This window comes from Dysidea avara, chromosome 11 (genome assembly GCF_963678975.1).
Source record: "Dysidea avara chromosome 11, odDysAvar1.4, whole genome shotgun sequence".
Lineage (NCBI taxonomy): Eukaryota > Metazoa > Porifera > Demospongiae > Dictyoceratida > Dysideidae > Dysidea > Dysidea avara.
In genome coordinates this window covers 19,567,688-19,586,214 of record NC_089282.1, presented here as the reverse complement: position 1 = coordinate 19,586,214, position 18,527 = coordinate 19,567,688, and the positions used below count along the sequence as shown (strand labels likewise).

Below are 18,527 nucleotides of genomic sequence, written 5' to 3'. Positions count from 1 at the left end.
GATATGCGACTTCAACAATTGGCTGTTTCTTGGGTTTTTTTTCTTCTTATTTTTCTTCCTCTTTTCGCACACTTACAAAAACTGCTATAAAACACGAACGCCATATCCTATTGCCTTGAAATTTGGCACACAGAAGGGGGGTATAAAGGCGCATCTCTGTACCAACTTTGGCTGGAATACCATAAACAGGCAAAGAGTTATGAGCGATTATTCACGAAATATAACACCAATATGTTATCACGCCTACAGGGTAAACCGCGTATGAGAAGAAGCTGAAACTCGGTGGGTGAATAGGTTAACTATTGAACCTCAAACCTATTGTAGTTTGAAAGAAATCGAGCTAAAAACCAGTAAGATACAACGAAAAAACCAACAGTGTGTAACAATTACGCAATCGAGATTAGCTAATAAAAAACGACTGCTTGCCACGCCTACCAGGTAAACTGCTTGGGGTAATGCTTCGACAATCGCTGTACAGATGGAATTATCATCTTAGAAAGGCTCTTCAATGGTGTAGAAGAATCAGACTTAAAACCACGGAGTTATAACACGAAATCCAACTTGGTGTAGCAAGTGCGAGATCGAGATACTCTAATAGAGCAGTCATCCTAATAGAGCAGTCACCAGAAAAGAATTCAAGAGGTCAGTTAGAAACAAGTAACCTGTATAGAGATCAGCTACAAACAAGTCACCCTGTAGAGAGATCAGCCACAAACAATTCACCCTGTAGAGAGATCAGCTAGAAGAAGTTACCTTGTAGGGAATTCATGCAACTACAGAAAGAGATAATTCAGCTAGAAGAAATCACCTTGTAGAGTTCAGCTACAAAGAAACCACAATGTAGAGAGTTCAGCTACAAACAAATCACCCTGTAGAGAGATCAACTAGAAGAAGTTAACTTGTAGAGAGTTCAGCTACAAGAAACCATCATGTAGAGAGTTCAGCTGCAAACGAATCACCTGTAGAGAGTTCAGCTACAAAGAAATCTCCCTGTAGAGAGATCAGCTAGGAGAAGTTTCCTTGTAAAGAGTTCAGTTACAAAGAAACCACCATGTAGAGAATTCGTTTACAGACTAGTGACCCTGTAGAGACATCAGCTAGAAGAAGTTACCTTGTAAAGAGTTCAGCTACAAAGAAACCATTCTGTAAAGAGCTCAGCTGCAAAAAAATCACCTTTACAGAATTCCACTACAAACAAGTCACCCTATAGAAAGATCAGCTAGAAGAAGTTACCTCGTAGAGAGTTCAGTTACAAAGAAACCACCATGTAGAGAATTCATTTACAAACTAGTGACCCTGTAGAGACGTCAGCTAGAAGAAGTTACCTTGTAAAGAGTTCAGTTACATAGAAACCATTCTGTAAAGAGCTCAGCTGCAAACAAATCACCTGTACAGAATTCAGCTACAAACAAATCACCCTGTAGAGAGATCAGCTAGAAGAAGTTACCTTGTTGATAGTTCAGCTACAAACAATTAAATCACCCTGTAGAGAGATCAGCTAGAAGAAGTTACCTTGTAGAGAGTTCAGTTACAAAGAAACCACCATGTAGAAAGTTCAGCTACAAACTATAGTGACCTTGTGGAGACATCAGCTAGAAGAAACTACCTTGTAGAGAGCTCAGCTACAAAGAAACCATTCTGTAAAGAGCTCAGCTGCAAACAAATCACCTGTACAGAATTCAGCTATAAACAAATCACCCTGTAGAGAGATCAGCTATAAGAAGTTATCTTGTAGATAGTTCAGCTACAATCAAATTACCCTGTAGAGAGATCAGCTAGAAGAAGTTACCTTGTAGAGAGTTCAGCTACAAAGAAACCACCACGTAGAGAGTTCAGCTACAAACTAGTGACCTTGTAGAGACATCAGTTACTTTGTAGAGAGTTCAGCTACAAAGAAACCATCATGTAGAGAGTTCAGCTGCAAACAAATCACCTGTAGAGAGTTCAGCTACAAACAAATCATCCTGTAGAGAGATCAGCTAGAAGAAGTCACCTTATAGAGAGTTCAGCTACAAAGAAACCATCATGTAGGGAGTTCAGCTAGAAGAAGTTACCTTGTAGAGAGTTCAGCTACAAAGAAATCATCATGAAGAGAGTTCAGCTGCAAACAAATCTCCCTGTAGAGAGTTTAGTTAGAAGGAGTTACCTTGTAGAGAGTTCAGCAACAAAGAAACCATTCTGTAAAGAGCTCAGCTGCAAACAAATCACCTGTACAAAATTCAGCTACAAACAAATCACCCTGTAGAGAGATCAGCTAGAAAACGTTACCTTGTAGAGAGTTCAGCTACAAAGAAACCACCATATAGAGAGTTCAGATGCAAACAAATCACCCTGTAGAAAAATCAGCTACAAACAAATTACCCTGTAGAAAGATCAGCTAGAAAACGTTACCTTGTAGAGAGTTCAGCTACAAAGAAACCATCATGAAGAGAGTTCAGCTGCAAACAAATCTCCCTGTAGAGAGTTCAGTTGGAAGAAGTTACCTTGTAGAGAGTTCAGCTACAAAGAAACCATCATGAAGAGAGTTCAGCTACAAACAAATCACCCTGTAGAGAGATCAGCTAGAAGAAGTCACATTGTAGAGAGTTCAACTACAAAGAAACCACCATTTAGAGAGTTCAGATGCAAACAAATCACCCTGTAGAAAAATCAGCTACAAACAAATTACCCTGTAGAAAGATCAGCTAGAAGAAGTCACCTTGTAGAGAGTTCAGCTACAAAGAAACCATCATGAAGAGAGTTCAGCTGCAAACAAATCTCCCTGTAGAGATTTCAGTTAGAAGAAGTTATCTTGTAGAGAGTTCAGCTACAAAGAAACCATTCTGTGAAGAGCTCAGCTGCAAACAAATCACTTATACAGAATTCAGCTACAAACAAATCACCCTGTAGAAAGATCAGCTAGAAGAAGTCACCTTGTAGAGAGTTCATCTACAAAGAAACCACCATGTAGGGAGTTCAGCTAGAAGAAGTTACCTTGTAGAGAGTTCAGCTACAAAGAAACCATCATGAAGAGAGTTCAGCTGCAAACAAATCTCCCTGTAGAGAGTTCAGTTAGAAGAAGTTACCTTGTAGAGAGTTCAGCTACAAAGAAACCATTCTGTAAAGAGTTCAGCTGCAAACAAATCACCTGTATAGAATTCAGCTACAAACAAATCACCCTGTAGAGAGATCAGCTAGAAGAAACTACCTTATAGAGAGTTCAGCTGCAGTAAAAAGAAACCACCATGTAGAGAGTTCAGCTGCAAAGAAATCACCCTGTAGAAAATTCTGCCACAAACAAATTGCCCTGTAGAAAGATCAGTTAGAAGAAGTTATCTTGTAGAGAGTTCAGCTACAAAGAAACCACCATGTAGCAGGGGCGTAGCTAGCCAGAAGGTGATGGAGAGGCAGGCATACCCCCACGAAACACTCAAAATCATTCATGATTGCAAAAAAGGCTAATGACCCAATGGTGGGCTAACCAACATACGGTGTTGTATTATTACAGCTTAAAGAACTAGCTACGTAACTATTTCAGTACTGACTGCTTCCAATCGAGGTAGCTATATTCGTCGAGCATCATCGCACGTGCCACAACTGTACTCCAACAAATTCATCCACAGTCCGGTAGAGCTAATACTTTAGTGCAAATACAGGTTACTTTACGTTAGCCACAGCCTGTGCTGCAGTCCTAGCACACTGCTGACAGCCGGATGACGTATTCACTCACTTCACTCGGCGAAATTGAAATGCCATGTATTGCACGAAATCCTACCTGTCTTGCTAGCAGAACTTGTAAGCTTGACTGATCCACCTGACTGACTGACTGACAAAGTAAAAACAGACTGCACTGCCGTACGTACAAAGGTATAGTGTGATCGACTCGATAAAATAAACTTGGTACATTTATTTAGCTAATACTTTATCACCTCGTAGGCAGTAGGTTCGTAGCGTCATCTGGTCTCCTTTGTCACTTGTGACTCCTGCCGCGGAGAAGCGGGTCACTCTTTATAGATTCAAAAATGTTCTATCACGCGAGTAATCTAGGTTAAATATAGAAGTATGTCTCTAATATTTTCGTTCGATGGATTCACTAGTCTCGTGCCCAGACCCCACCCACTGCGTTGAATAGGGTCTGGTGACATTTGCAGGAGTTTTGGGCCCTACGCCATTTTTCTTTTCTGACCAATCGGATGCCTTGATTCAGGTACAACGCAATCTGATAGGCTGGAACTAGGAAAATGGCCGACTACAGCTATGGATACAAATGTGTAAACAATATGGCGGCGGGCCCAAAAACATAGCGTAAGTCACCAGACCCTATTCAAACGCAGTAGGTGGGGTCTGGGCACGAGACTATGGATTCACGAGCTAGTTGGATGTTGTGTGTGCGCATTCACTAGCAACCCCTGGTGATACCGCGTAGTAGTGTACATAATTTACAGTCATTTGCGTGTCAGTTTAATACTGGTAAACTTGTGACGAAGGTTTTAAAAAAATCATTTAGTGATGGGGGGGCAAATGCCCCCCCCTGCCCCCCCTTAGCTACGCCTCTGCCATGTAGAGAGTTCAGCTAGAAGAAATTACCTTGTAGAGAGTTCAGCTACAAAGAAACCATCATCTAGATAGTTCAGCTGTAAACAAATCACCTGTAGAGAGTTCAGCTACAAACAAATCTCCCTGTAGAGAGATCAGTTAGAAGAAGTTACCTTGTAGAGAGTTCAGTTACACAGAAACCACCATGGACAGTTCTGTAATAAATATATGTATTATATATATATTTTGTACATTTACTGATAAAATCAGAAATATTTAAAGTACATCTGCTTCATTTTTTCTTCTTCCTGTGGTAAAGAAAAAAAGATAGGTTAAAAAAGTCCCAAAGCAGGCCATAGGCCGGCTTTGGGGTATACAAATACAAAAAGAAGTGAAATCTAATCCAAAACAGCCAAGCTGTAAAAAAAGTGTGCGGCCCTCAAAAAGGCTATGGTGAAAAAAGATGTGAAATCCAAGGTGGCGGCCAAGAAATGGCTGTGATGGTAGGTTAATGGTAAAAATTTTAATAACGACAATTCAGGTGAATTTTGTGCCAATTGACCAAGCGGCACCAAAATTCATCTGAATTGTTGTTATTAAAATTTTTACCATTAACCTACCATCACAGCCACTTCTTGGCCGCCACCTTGGATTTCACATCTTTTTTCACCATAGCCTTTTTGAGGGCCGCACACTTTTTTTACAGCTTGGCTGTTTTGGATTAGATTTATTATTACTGGTAGGCAATCTTTGTATTGAGAGATAAAATCACAGTTGTAGCAGTGCACAAGACATTACAAGCATTTAAATGGCACAAATCACGCAAGCTTAATTGTAATTTTCGTAGTGCCATTTAATTTATTTTACGATTCCTGATGATGATAGCCTTACTTCTAGGTGTACTTTAGAAATCATACAATTGTTTTACACCAAGATTTCTATTTCTAAGCAGTTGAGTGGGCAAGTTGTGTAGTCAAGGTGTGATTTCCAGCAAATGTTGCCCTATATCACACTCACCCAGATTTAAACTTGTGGGCTTACATGCTAATATGGCAGCACAAATACACAGAATAAATGGGAATAGGGCAGGGCAGTATGCCTACAGTGTAATAGGAAACTTACACATTTGTTTCTCAAACATGGAGAAAACAAAGGTATACTTTTAAAAAAGATCACAATTCTCTAATAGGACAGTCAGATGTACTCTAATATAGCAGTCAAATAGAACATTCACAATGGAATATGGGAATTGATGAACAATATAAATATAATGAGATTTAAAGTAAACAATAGCATCTATAAATCTTTAGTCTTCACTTAGTGTATTACATTCTCTCGTTATTTATAACAATGGTTTTCAATTCAAATTTGGACATCCATAGCTATATAATGGACTTATGTGACATACTAAAATGTAACAAAACGTGTTAAAATATCATGTGTTTTGGAATGTTTTTGGCAGTGCTTATAGTTTATTGTTGTTATTAATATCTAATCCAAAACAGCCAAGCTGTAAAAAAAGTGTGCGGCCCTCAGAAAGGCTATGGTGAAAAAAGATGTGAAATCCAAGGTGGCGGCCAAGAAATGGCTGTGATGGTAGGTTAATGGTAAAAATTTTAATAATGACAATTCAGGTAAATTTTGTGAAGCGGCACAAAAATTCACCTGAATTGTCGTTATTAAAATTTTTACCATTAACCTACCATCACAGCCATTTCTTGGCCGCCACCTTGGATTTCACATCTTTTTTCACCATAGCCTTTCTGAGGGCCGCACACTTTTTTTACAGCTTGGCTGTTTTGGATTAGATTTCATTTCTTTTTGCATTTGTATACCCCAAAGCCGGCCTATGGCCAGCTTTGGGACTTTTTTAACCTATGTTTTTCTTTCTTTACTACAGGAAGAAGTAAAGATGAAGTAGATATACTTTAAATATTTTATCAGTAAATGTACAAATTATATATATAATACATATGTGACCGGATTTGCAAAAAGGGGCCTTCCACACACATCCAATTTGCCAACTTTGACAATTGATAACTTCAGATTGGAAAGAGCTATTGACTTGAAATTTGGGCAGTGGTGATTTCTTTGCAGCTGAACTCTCCACATGATGGTTTCTTTGTAGCTGAACTCTCTACAAGGCAATTTCTTCTAGCTGATCTCTCTACAGGGAGATTTGTTTGTAGCTGAACTATCTACAAGGTAACTTCTTCTAGCTGATCTCTCTACAGGGTGATTTGTTCGTAGCTGAATTCTGTACAGGCGATGTGTTTGCAGCTGAGTTCTTTACAAAATGGTTTCTTTGTAGCTGAACTCTCTACAAAGTAACTTCTTCTAACTGATCTTTCTACAGCGTGATTTGTTTGTAGCTGAACTATCTACAAGGTAATTTCTTCTAGCTGATCTCTCTACAGGGTGATTTGTTTGTAGCTGAATTCGGTACAGGTGATTTGTTTGCAGCTGAGCTCTTTACAAAATGGTTTCTTTGTAGCTGAACTCTCTAAAAGGTAACTTCTTCTAACTGATCTTTCTACAGGGTGATTTGTTTGTAGCTGAACTATCTACAAGGTAATATCTTCTAGCTGATCTCTCTACAGGGTGATTTGTTTGTAGCTGAATTCTGTACAGGTGATTTGTTTTGCAGCTGAGCTCTTTACAGAATGGTTTCTTTGTAGCTGAACTCTCTACAAGGTAATTTCTTCTAGCTGATCTCTCTATAGGGAGATTTGTTTGTAGCTGAACTATCTACAAGGTAATTTCTTCTAGCTGATCTCTCTACAGGGTGATTTGTTTGTAGCTGAATTCTGCACAGGTGATTTGTTTGCAGCTGAGCTCTTTACAGAATGGTTTCTTTGTAGCTGAACTCTCTACAAGGTAACTTTTCTAGCTGATGTCTCTACAAGGTGGCTAGTTTGTAGCTGAACTCTCTACATGGTGGTTTCTTTGTAACTGAACTTTCTACAAGTTGACTTCTTCTAGCTGATCTTTCAATAGGGTGATTTGTTTGTAGCTTCACTCTCTACAAGGTAACTTCTTCTAGCTGATCTCTCTACAGGGAGATTTGTTTGTAACTGAACTCTCTACAGGTGATTTGTTTGAAGCTGAACTTTCTAAATGATGGTTTCTTTGTAGCTGAACTCTCTACAAGTTAACTTCTTCTAGCTGATCTCTCTACAGGGTGATTTGTTTGTAGATGAATTCTGTACAGGTGATTTGTTTGCAGCTGAGCTCTTTACAGAATGGTTTCTTTGTAGCTGAACTCTCTAAAAGGTAACTTCTTCTAACTGATCTTTCTACAGGGCAATTTGTTTTTGGCAGAATTTTCTACAGGGTGATTTCTTTGCAGCTGAACTCTCTACATGGTGGTTTCTTTGTAGCTGAACTCTCTACAAGGTAACTTCTTCTAGCTGATCTCTCTACAGGGTGATTTGTTTGTAGCTGAACGATCTACAAGGTAACTTCTTCTAGCTGATCTCTCTACAGGGTGGTTTCTTTGTAGCTGAACTCTCTAAAAGGTAACTTCTTCTAACTGATCTTTCTACAGGGCAATTTGTTTGTGGCTGTATTTCTACAGGGTGATTTGTTTGCAGCTAAACTCTCTACATGGTGGTTTCTTTGTAGCTGAACTCTCTACAAAGTAATTTCTTCTAGCTGATCTCTCTACAGGGTGATTTGTTTGTAGCTGAATTCTGTACAGGTGATTTGTTTGCAGCTGAGCTCTTTACAGAATGGTTTCTTTGTAGCTGAACTCTCTACAAGGTAACTTCTTCTAACTGATCTTTCTACAGGGCAATTTGTTCGTGGCAGAATTTTATACAGGGTGATTTCTTTGCAGCTGAACTCTCTACATGGTGGTTTCTTTGTAGCTGAACTCTCTACAAGGTAACTTCTTCTAGCTGATCTCTCTACAGGGTGATTTGTTTGTAGCTGAACGATCTACAAGGTAACTTCTTCTAGCTGATCTCTCTACAGGGAGATTTGTTTGTAGCTGAACTCTCTACAGGTGATTTGTTTGAAGCTGAACTCTCTAAATGATGGTTTCTTTGTAGCTGAACTCTCTACAAGTTAACTTCTTCTAGCTGATCTCTCTACATGGTGATTTGTTTGTAGCTGAATTCTGTATAGGTGATTTGTTTGCAGCTGAGCTCTTTAAATAATGGTTTCTTTGTAGCTGAACTCTCTCAAGGTAACTTCTTCTAGTTGATGTCTTTACAGGGTCACTAGTTTGTAGCTGAATTCTCTACATGGTGGTTTCTTTGTAACTGAACTCTCTACAAGGTAACTTTTTCTAGCTCATCTTTCTACAGGGTGATTTATTTGTAGCTGAATTCTTTACAGGTGATTTGTTTGCAGCTGAGCTCTTTAAAGAATGGTTTCTTTGTAGCTGAACTCTCTACAAGGTACCTTCTTCTAGCTGATGTCTCTACAAGGTCACTAGTTTGTAGCTGAGCTCTCTACATGGTGGTTTTTTTGTAACTGAACTCTCTACAAGGTGACCTCTTCTAGCTGATCTTTCTACAGTGTGATTTGTTTGAAACTGAACTCTCTACAAGGTAACTTCTTCTAGCTGATCTCTCTACAGGGAGATTTGTTTGTAGCTGAACTCTCTACATGATGGTTTCTTTGTAGCTGAACTCTCTACAAGGTAACTTCTTCTAGCTAATCTCTCTACAGGGAGATTTGTTTGTATCTGAACTCTCTACATGATGGTTTCTTTGTAGCTGAACTCTTTGCAAGGTAACTTCTTCTATTGATCTCTCCACAGGGCGATTTGTTTGTAGCTGAACTCTCTACATGGTGGTTTCTTTGTAGCTGAACTCTACAAGGTGATTTTTTCTAGCTGAACTATCTCTTTCCATAGTTGCATGAACTCCCTACAAGGTAACTTCTTCTAGCTGATCTCTCTACAGGGTGACTTGTGTGTAGCTGATCTCTATACAGGTTTCTTATTTCTAGCTGATCTCTTGAATTCTCTTCAGGGTGACTGCTCTATTAGGATGACTGCTCTATTAGAGTATCTCGATCTCGCACTTGCCGTACCAAGTTGGATTTCGTGTTATAACTCCGTGGCTTTAAGTCTGATTCTTCTACACCATTGATGAGCCTTTCTAAGATGATTACTCCATCTGGACAACGATTTTCAAAGCATTACCCTAAGCGGTTTATCTGGTAGGCGTGGCAAGCAGTCGTTTTTTTATTAGCTGATCTCGATTGCGTAATTGTTACACACTGTTGGTTTTTTCGCTGTATCTTCCTGTTTTTTAGCTCGATTTCTTTCAAACCACAAAAGGTTTGAGGTTCAATAGTTAACCTATTCACCCACCGATTTTCAGCTTCTTCCCATACGCGGTTTACCCTGTAGGCGTGACAACATATTGGTGTTATTTTTCGTTAATAATCGCTCATAACTCTTTGCCTGTTTATCGTATTCCAGCCAAAGTTGGTACCGAGATGCGCCTTTATATCCCCCTTCTGTGTGCCAAATTTCAAGGCAATCGGATAACGCGTTCGCGTTTTATAGCAGTTTTTGTAAGTGTGCGACAAGAAAAAGAAAAATAAGAAGAAAAAAAACGAAGAAACTGATCCAATTTTTGAAGTCGCATATCTCGGGAACGCGCGAAGCGATTTCGCTCAAATTTGGAATGTGGAGTGCTGCAGTTGGAGGGAATGTCCACAGCAAAAATCGTCTTGTTTCATCAAGGAAGCACAGAGCTACGGAGGTGCGAAAATTGCGTTTTCTTTCTTCCTGTCAATATACTCACGGGTGTTACGCGCCGGCTTCTTGGGCCGCACGACACACTACTGTGTGTCTTGATTATTGCCATTAACCTACTATCACAGTCATTTCATGACCACCACCTTGGATTTCACAACTTTTTCACCCTAGTCTTTTTGTGGACGAGCAAGAAAAACACATTATTTTTTTCATGTACAATTATTTGGTTCTGTATGCTTTTTACACATGAAAGACACGGCTTACTGTATATGTAGTTGTATCATCAGTGACTTTATTTGATACTTTCAACAACATGTGATCATTGATTTGAATGGACATGATATTTTGATATGCAAAATCATCCATGTTACTACCACTGACGTTAAACTCTAGCAAATAAGACACTACTGCTTGAGAAACATGATAAAACAACTCAAAACAGCCCTCTTTGATGCCTTTAAAATAAAGTGCATATTCCTGTAGATTAAACTTTTTAGATACTATCTTCTTGACTTTATTTTTAACATCAATTGTGCATTTTTCTGAATTGACTTTTATCCTCATCACAGGCTGTGTCAACTCTTCTTGATATATTTTGTAATGAAGCACAAGACCAACATCTTCTAATGCAGATAAATCAATTTTTGCTAGAAACTCATCAAGAATATCCTGAGCTTCTTCACATTCGGTTAAGTCAATAACCAATATTAGCAGATCATAGTCAAAAATATTCCAAAAGTTTTTTAATTTTCTCCATAACTCATCGACGGAGGTTATTTTTTCATACATGTCTTCATCAAATATGGGTACCTTTTTATTACTAACAGCAGAGACGGCACAAAGTTGTTCAACCAATACAGCAACAGATATGTTATTCTTATGTAATGCTTCTTTAATTCTAGTAGTCATTTTAGCAAATTCCACTTCAATTTTGTCAAAATTTGTCAGCTTAACTGTAACCTGTTTACAATCCTTATGTGCAGGGGTTGACTTGTCTATTCAACAGTAAATAAGTACAGATCATAGAAATACCTTATAGTTGGTACAATTTTTTACCAAAATTTCTCTTAGAAATTAGATGTATATAAGTACATACAACTTAATTAAATAGAAGGCTATACATGTACTTCTAAATTACTTCAATTAAAGTAGCTTTCTGTTTATTTACTATTACTTGCGATGGATGGTGACTTCTATATTTCCAGATGAATATAGAGAAAATGGTTACAAAGCTATATTGCTGCACAGGAACTCTTTTCCTGCCAGTGGTTCCTATATACATACCTATCTCAGGTTCTACAAATTTCTACTAAAGTTCTAGACATATTTCATGTGTCCATGTTACATTAATCAATGTAAAGCAGATAATTCTAAATAATTCAACTATCTGTCCTGACTGCTCAGTTCTATGGATGTACAGCAGTGTTGCAAGCGGGTCGGGTCACCTGGATAATCCAGGTCATTGGGTCACATTCTGTCTGGGTCAAGTGGATCTCATTAATTTTGTTGAATATCAACAAGGATCATGATCACATGTGATCATAGATTAGCAATCTTGATTGTAGTGATGGAAATGCAGTAGTTCATACTTGCATGGAGTTATTGCTCACCTTTCAAGAATATTATTTTTTTGCTGTCTGTAGCACAGTACAGACCCACTTATATCCCTGGCATAAAGGCAAGATAGCGTACATGTCAATTTCAGGTGTCAATTCTTTTATTCACATTGTGGTTCTTGAACAAAACTTATAAGTACAGTTTGATAAAGAAAACTATGTAACTAAAATTTTGTGCAAGCTTGCCAGTCTTGGGCAAGCACTAACTTAACAGATCTAATTAAATCTGATTAAATATATCAAAGTGTTACAATAAAACACTATACCCTAGTGTAATGCGCTTATACATACATTACATAACAATATCTTAGTCACACACTAATAGAGATACTGCATGTATAAAGTGGACAAAACTTGCAGGTCATGATCAATTCTATTATGATGCTTGAAAAAGAAGAGACAAGTAAAAGCAATCTTCCAAAGCCAGTCTACAGATCAGCTTTGAGATTTGCATACTGGACCAATAAAAACTTGCCATGTTTGTAAAACTTGCTACAAGATACAGTAAAAAATGCTTGTAACAGATTAATGCATAATTATTTTATGTGCTTCAGTGTGTAGCGAAAGTGAAAAGACTAAGTCTATGTATGTTATTGACTGCCTGCCTAACTACAGTAAAAAAGCCAGAGGTTAAACAATACATTGTACAACCACTGTTTTATGCCACCGTAACAAACTCACATATGGCATAGGCTTTTTGGCCAAGTTACAACTATACTCTGCTCTCTGCACTTTTCCTTTATTTACAAATACCTTTAATCTTTGATTCTTGTGGTCATCTCTTTATGTGACAAAATCGTATTGAGGTATTAATTGTGACCAGACTATTAGGGGTTTTCCACACACATCCAATATGCCAACTTTGACAGCTCATAACTTCAGATTGGAAAATGTTATCAACTTGAAATTTGGTCAGTGGTGAGCACCAACATCACTTAGTGAATGTGATAAATTGCAGATTTAAATGTTTATTGAACACTGAGGTATGGACTTTGAAGTTCATAGAACTGGATGTGTGTGGAAGATCCCTTTTCACATATCCGGTCACAATTTTTCAGTATTAATACATTCCCATAAGCCGTGTCTATATGCAGACATCATTAATTATCCAATGTGCTTGCACTTCTTACGAAGGGGAAGTAGATAACTGCACTTATAGTAATTTACTAGAGAAAACAGAACACAGTAACTACACCCTTAACCATTTACAGCTGTATCATGTTGTATAGAGGCTCACACAACATCAACATTGAGATTGAGATACTCTAATGAAGCAGTCATTATACAACAGCCATGCACAATACTCTAAAACATCAGCCACAGTGTATAATCATAGCTACATTACTTGTATCATACAGTATTATAGTATTATTAGGGTTTGGGCTTTTTTGGCCAAAAATATCACCTTAGCTAAAACCAGCCTCACAATACCTTCATGGTACCTTGGCAGTATTGGTTAGGCACAAGCCCAAAAGTGCCTTCAGTACAATCTGAAATGCTTCCAAAAAGTTGCTACAAAATTAAATTTCTTTCATTTAATGGAATTTTCTACTGATCCTATAACATTTCACCACAACACACATATGGACCATTCGATAAAGGAGACTTTGTTCTCCTTGAGTCCCAAGTTTTAAGTAAATCAAACCAGCAGGTTTCAAGTTGTGAGCAAAACAGTAGTGCCTCTGAGATCTTTATGGGAATGAGACACTCTCCAATCACGAGGTACATATAATTGAAATATGCGGTGTCAAGTTTACATTTGAAAATGACAAATAAACAAATTTCTTTAAACTGAAATCCAGATCTATGATCCTTGATCAAGTTAAAAGAATAGTTATGTCATCTTGAAGAGCCTACTGATCAGAGAGTGTTTTAATATGGATAAAGCACTTGGCATCATCAGCAAATTTGAGTCATTAAGTAAAGCTCTGCTGTTCGATAATATGTACTGGTATTTGAGGAGTGGTAAATAATAGGCTCTACTGTTTCACACATAATTCACAATGTCCTGGTGAGCAACTTGGTACACAGAGAGACCAAAGGCTGCTCTGTTGAGTAGTATAAGCCAGAAGTCAATGTGTTGTTGTGCTGAGGAATTATAAGTGCTTATTGAACTGTGTTCAATAAATGGTGGCTTTTGCTACCCTTCACAAAGGTCTTACTTACTAGTATGCTAGAGAAAACTGATTCAGAAAACCTATCCTCGCCATTAAGGATACCATACTAAAACTACAAATTACCATTGCAAAGGATGTAATTTCCCTTAAACTAAGTTCCTACACTACTGTACATACTTTTGTGAAAGTCTTCTTTACTATTACACACTAAAAATAACAAAATTTCTTTTTACGACTTACAACAAAGCCACGTACCTTATGTAGCTATATTATTGTGAACATAATCGAGTGATCTAATAAAACAATTTTTGTGGTAAGATTATGGCTTCTTTTCATATGGCTTCCAATAAGATGGGTTTCCAGTATACGATGTGTTTTCAATGCCTCACAATGTGTGTCCTCAGGTCCACTGTTTACACCTACATACTAATAATATTTGCAGCATTTGCTCTTAAATTATTCACTACATAGTAATGGACATTTCTTGGGTTTCTTAATGTTATTCACAGCAACCCCCCCTTCACAAGGAATTTATTTTATCAGCTCAAATGTAGCAATAACAGAACACAGTGCATCCACCAAATGTGTGTTGTTGTTAAGTGTTAAGTTTTGGTCACTTTCTCACTTGGGTCTTGCTTCCTGCACATGTACAGGTCATCAGATCATTGGCATGCACAGCACCCCCCCCCCCCCCCCCCCCACACACACACACACACACACACACACACTATAGCATTAAAATCTACAAGCAACACAAATAAATCTCATTGTGGTAAAGAGGAAGTAGAAAAGCAAACAAGCTATCCTTCTCTTCCCTGCTGGCAGCATATGTGGGTGCATAACACTAAACACATGAAGTTTTGTGACATGCTTTCTGTGCAATATCTTTGAAGTCACCATCACCAATTTGGAATTCCATGCTCTCAATATACTACCACTATCTTTTCAAGCTGTGGTTGCTGGACCAGATAGCACCAAAGCCACTCCTTCACCTTGTCATCTAGATTCACCCGGAGCAGGGACAGAACTGCTAGAGGAAAATACAAAACTTCCCGCTACCTTGTTAACACCTTCACCAAACCACCTAGTTTCCTGTAAAGCAGCCAAACCAATCTTGTATCTAGCTCATTGATAACTTGATCAATTTTTCTTTCATCCATCACAGCCACATTGTCACAATATCTTGCAGTTTCGATTGGACCACCAAAATCTAGTAAAGTTATCACATTCCATGAAGCCAGGTTCCATACACTTAACTAAACTAGTTCTGAGTGCACAAGCATTTGAACCCTGAGAAGTCTAGTGTGAAAATCTTCTGCAGGGGGAGTGATGCCATCAAGTGACATCCTGGACTCGACACACAAGACACAGATTCCTTATGACAACTTTAGCCAGTAGTAAAAATAATACTGTGGTTGCCTGGGGTTCACCACACGGAGGCATTGACATAGGACAAGTAACCCGCAGAAGGCTGTACCATGTCCCACAGGTGAAGGTGTGGGCTGGGGAAGTCCCACCTGGACCTTCACCTGCTATATGAGATATGGACAGTAATAATTGGAATTTGTTTCCCCAGTTTACACCTGGTACCCATTGATGTTACAGTTGGGTGGGCTGCTTCCCCAGTTGGCAACAGGCCATTAGGTCCCCATTTAAAAGTTGGATAGACTGGAGCAATGTGGGTAAAGTTTGTTGCTCAAGTAAACAACAACATCAAAGTACACATGCATGCATGCACATGCACACACACACACACACACACACACACACACACACACACACACACACACACACACACACACACACACACACACACACACACATACACACACACACACACACACACAGAGGGGCAGATCCAGACTTTAAAAAGGGGGGTTCCACTTTGGAATTGCAAGCTGTAAGTTGAAGACCAAAAAAAAAAAGGTCATCATCTCTTGACAATAGCTACCCCTCACCATCTAAGATTCCCTCACCAACTATATTTCCTTATTTATAACTGGATACATAGCTTGCTTGCTTGCTACACTGCTCCTCAAAAGACTACTGTGACTGCTGTATTAGAGTATCTCGATTTGACTGCTCTATTAGAGTATGTCGAGTAACAGAGGCTCTTTCAAAAGGGGGGTTCCATGGAACCCTTTGAACCTCCCTGGATCCGCCCCTGACACACACACACACACACACACACACACGCATGCACACTCATGCATGCACACACTGTACTACAGTGAAACTTCAGTTATCTCTACTTACAAGTTTGAAAATGATTTTCTATCACAGATTAGAGTAGTAAGTGTTGTATGCATATTAGAAATTTCTTATGCCTTGAGGTGTGTGTTGTCCAAGCACCAAACAATAAATATTTTAATAGAGCAGTCACGTAGCTTTGATTCGAAATTACTCTCATCTTCTCTATTTCTTCTGCTAGAAATGACCCATTTCTGTGGATTATATTCCCAATCATCACCATCAAGCATTGTAATCAACACATGTGATGCATCAGACCCGGATATTTCATAATCTACATCAGACCCAGTTGACCAGGACAAAATATGATCCGGATGACCCAGCTGATCCAACCCAGTTTCAACTTTGATATACTGTACATATACATAAGTACACAGACATGCATACACGTGCACATGCACATACGGATGGGTACCTGCATACATACATATAATAATTATACTTATCCATATATAATTGGTCTTACTTTTCTCCTTCAACTTGTGGTCTATTTGATCAGCCAAAGAATTTAACTGGACACATGGACTTCTGAGAGCTTCTAATAATTGATTCCAGCTAGCATCCGGTTTAGTGTCTAACCACTTCTGAAGCATACATTTGCAACATGCCAAGACATCTTGAGGATGATTCTTTTCAATTATATTGAATACATTTTCATTAGGGGGATTAAGTAGTAATACACCGAGATCCCTCCATTTGGCTGCAATTCCATGTGATACATCAACATATAGATCTTTTAAAGAGGGGCGGTCATAAGCACCTTCCAGGGACAAGGAGGCAAAAAATAAATGAATTCAAATAAAGTGACAGTCTACTCTTTGATGTAGTTTATATATACACTATGGGATTACACAAGCTGTAAATAGTTTAAGTACAAATGTGATCATGACTTTGATCAAAGTCTTTATCAGACAAATTTTCTATCACTTAACACTTTTCAAGTGTTTAACTTGTCTGATAGCACTCCCTTCCATCCATATATGTCTCTATTGCAATGGATTTTAAATGAAAGCCTAAAGAGCTCCAGAAAAGATACCTAGGAAGACCTATAGCTACTGGGTGGGGAAGCATTCTAGTGGTGGGCACCCTGGACTCAGCAAAAACAAGGTCAGCCGGAACAGAAACTGAACTGAAGCTGGATGTCAAACTGCAGCAAATTTTGTGTTCTTAGTCTGCAAGATAGCTACATGTAGCTATGACGTGCATGTGCTCTCACCTCTGTACTACAGTACATCGATTCGATTGTGGGTTTATCCCGTCAAACCTCTGACTTCAGTGACCAGCATGGCATGCCTACGTTTCACCCCTTGCAAACAGCTGAGGGGAAAACTAAATAAGCGAATCCAACATGACAATTAGTTATATATATCCGAGTCCTTGTCTGAGTGGCAGGATTTCAACAGCGTCATAGATTTAGTTACACTTATAGCTATAAACTCCAGATGTTGCGGAACGAATTTCCGTTCTCTTTTTTAAAAACAAAATGTCAACACATAACACAAGCTTACCAGCCATAGCTAGCTAGCACCTCCTCGCAATAATGGAATGTAGCATAAGCGGAAATATTTTAATTACTATTTTAATTGCTGTTACGCAACACTGATGCTGTGGTTGGCCGCAAAAGATGTGACAGTACAGACTGTTGATATTTTAGCCGGTCATTGCAATTTATAATTAGTTAAAGCGTGACAAGAAAAGATATAGCTAAGAAAAATGTGATTTGAATCACGCCGGACGTTAAGGTTTTGAGTCCTTGTAGCCAGGGCCGCCCAGAGAAATTAAGGGGCCCAGGGCAATGAGTTAAAGTGGGGCCCCAAGGGCAAGGAGGTTTCCATTCTGAATCACAACTTCACCCAGGAGAAGACCATCATGATTATGAAGAATGTGTACAACAAAAAAGAGACAAGTAGTCTATGTGAATCCTCGGACTAACATGCAACCAAAGATCTGATCTACACAGTAGTCAGTTGTGGACATGGCAAGTAAAGAAAAAGTGTAACTACATGCATAGGTACATACATACATACAACAAGAAAAAGCCCTATAAGGTAACTACAAAATCTAGTTCAATCAGTCTGGGTCGATAGTGCATTCTTTAACAGTTCCTCCCAAAAAAGATCCTCTGAGATGCAGAAATTGCTGCCCCAGCCATTTCATTCAAAACAACTCTTACACTGGCTTTTGAAAACAATAAAACTTGATCCATGAAAAAAACTACATCTTTAAGTGCATTGACTGAATCAGGAAGGTAGTGATCCGAGAAGTTGAAGACTAAAAAAAAAAGGTCATTACATGCTGACAAAGACAATA

At 38.6% G+C, this 18,527-nt stretch overlaps 1 protein-coding gene across 3 annotated transcripts in view; it reads right to left on the bottom strand.

The window, feature by feature from the left end:
- The window catches only part of LOC136239243 (uncharacterized), a 33,188-nt gene extending 15,412 nt beyond the window's left edge, over positions 1-17,776 (bottom strand). For all 3 annotated transcript variants that reach the window (XM_066029970.1, XM_066029971.1, XM_066029972.1), the window contains exons 1-3: positions 17,726-17,776; positions 16,684-16,977; positions 10,499-11,229 (exon numbers count right to left, since the gene is read on the bottom strand). In XM_066029970.1, coding sequence (XP_065886042.1) covers positions 10,499-11,229; positions 16,684-16,977; positions 17,726-17,732 — 1,032 coding nt within the window. In that variant the 5' untranslated portion in view covers positions 17,733-17,776. The remainder of the gene's footprint in view (positions 1-10,498; positions 11,230-16,683; positions 16,978-17,725) is intronic.
- Between the last annotated feature and the right edge of the window lie 751 nt (positions 17,777-18,527).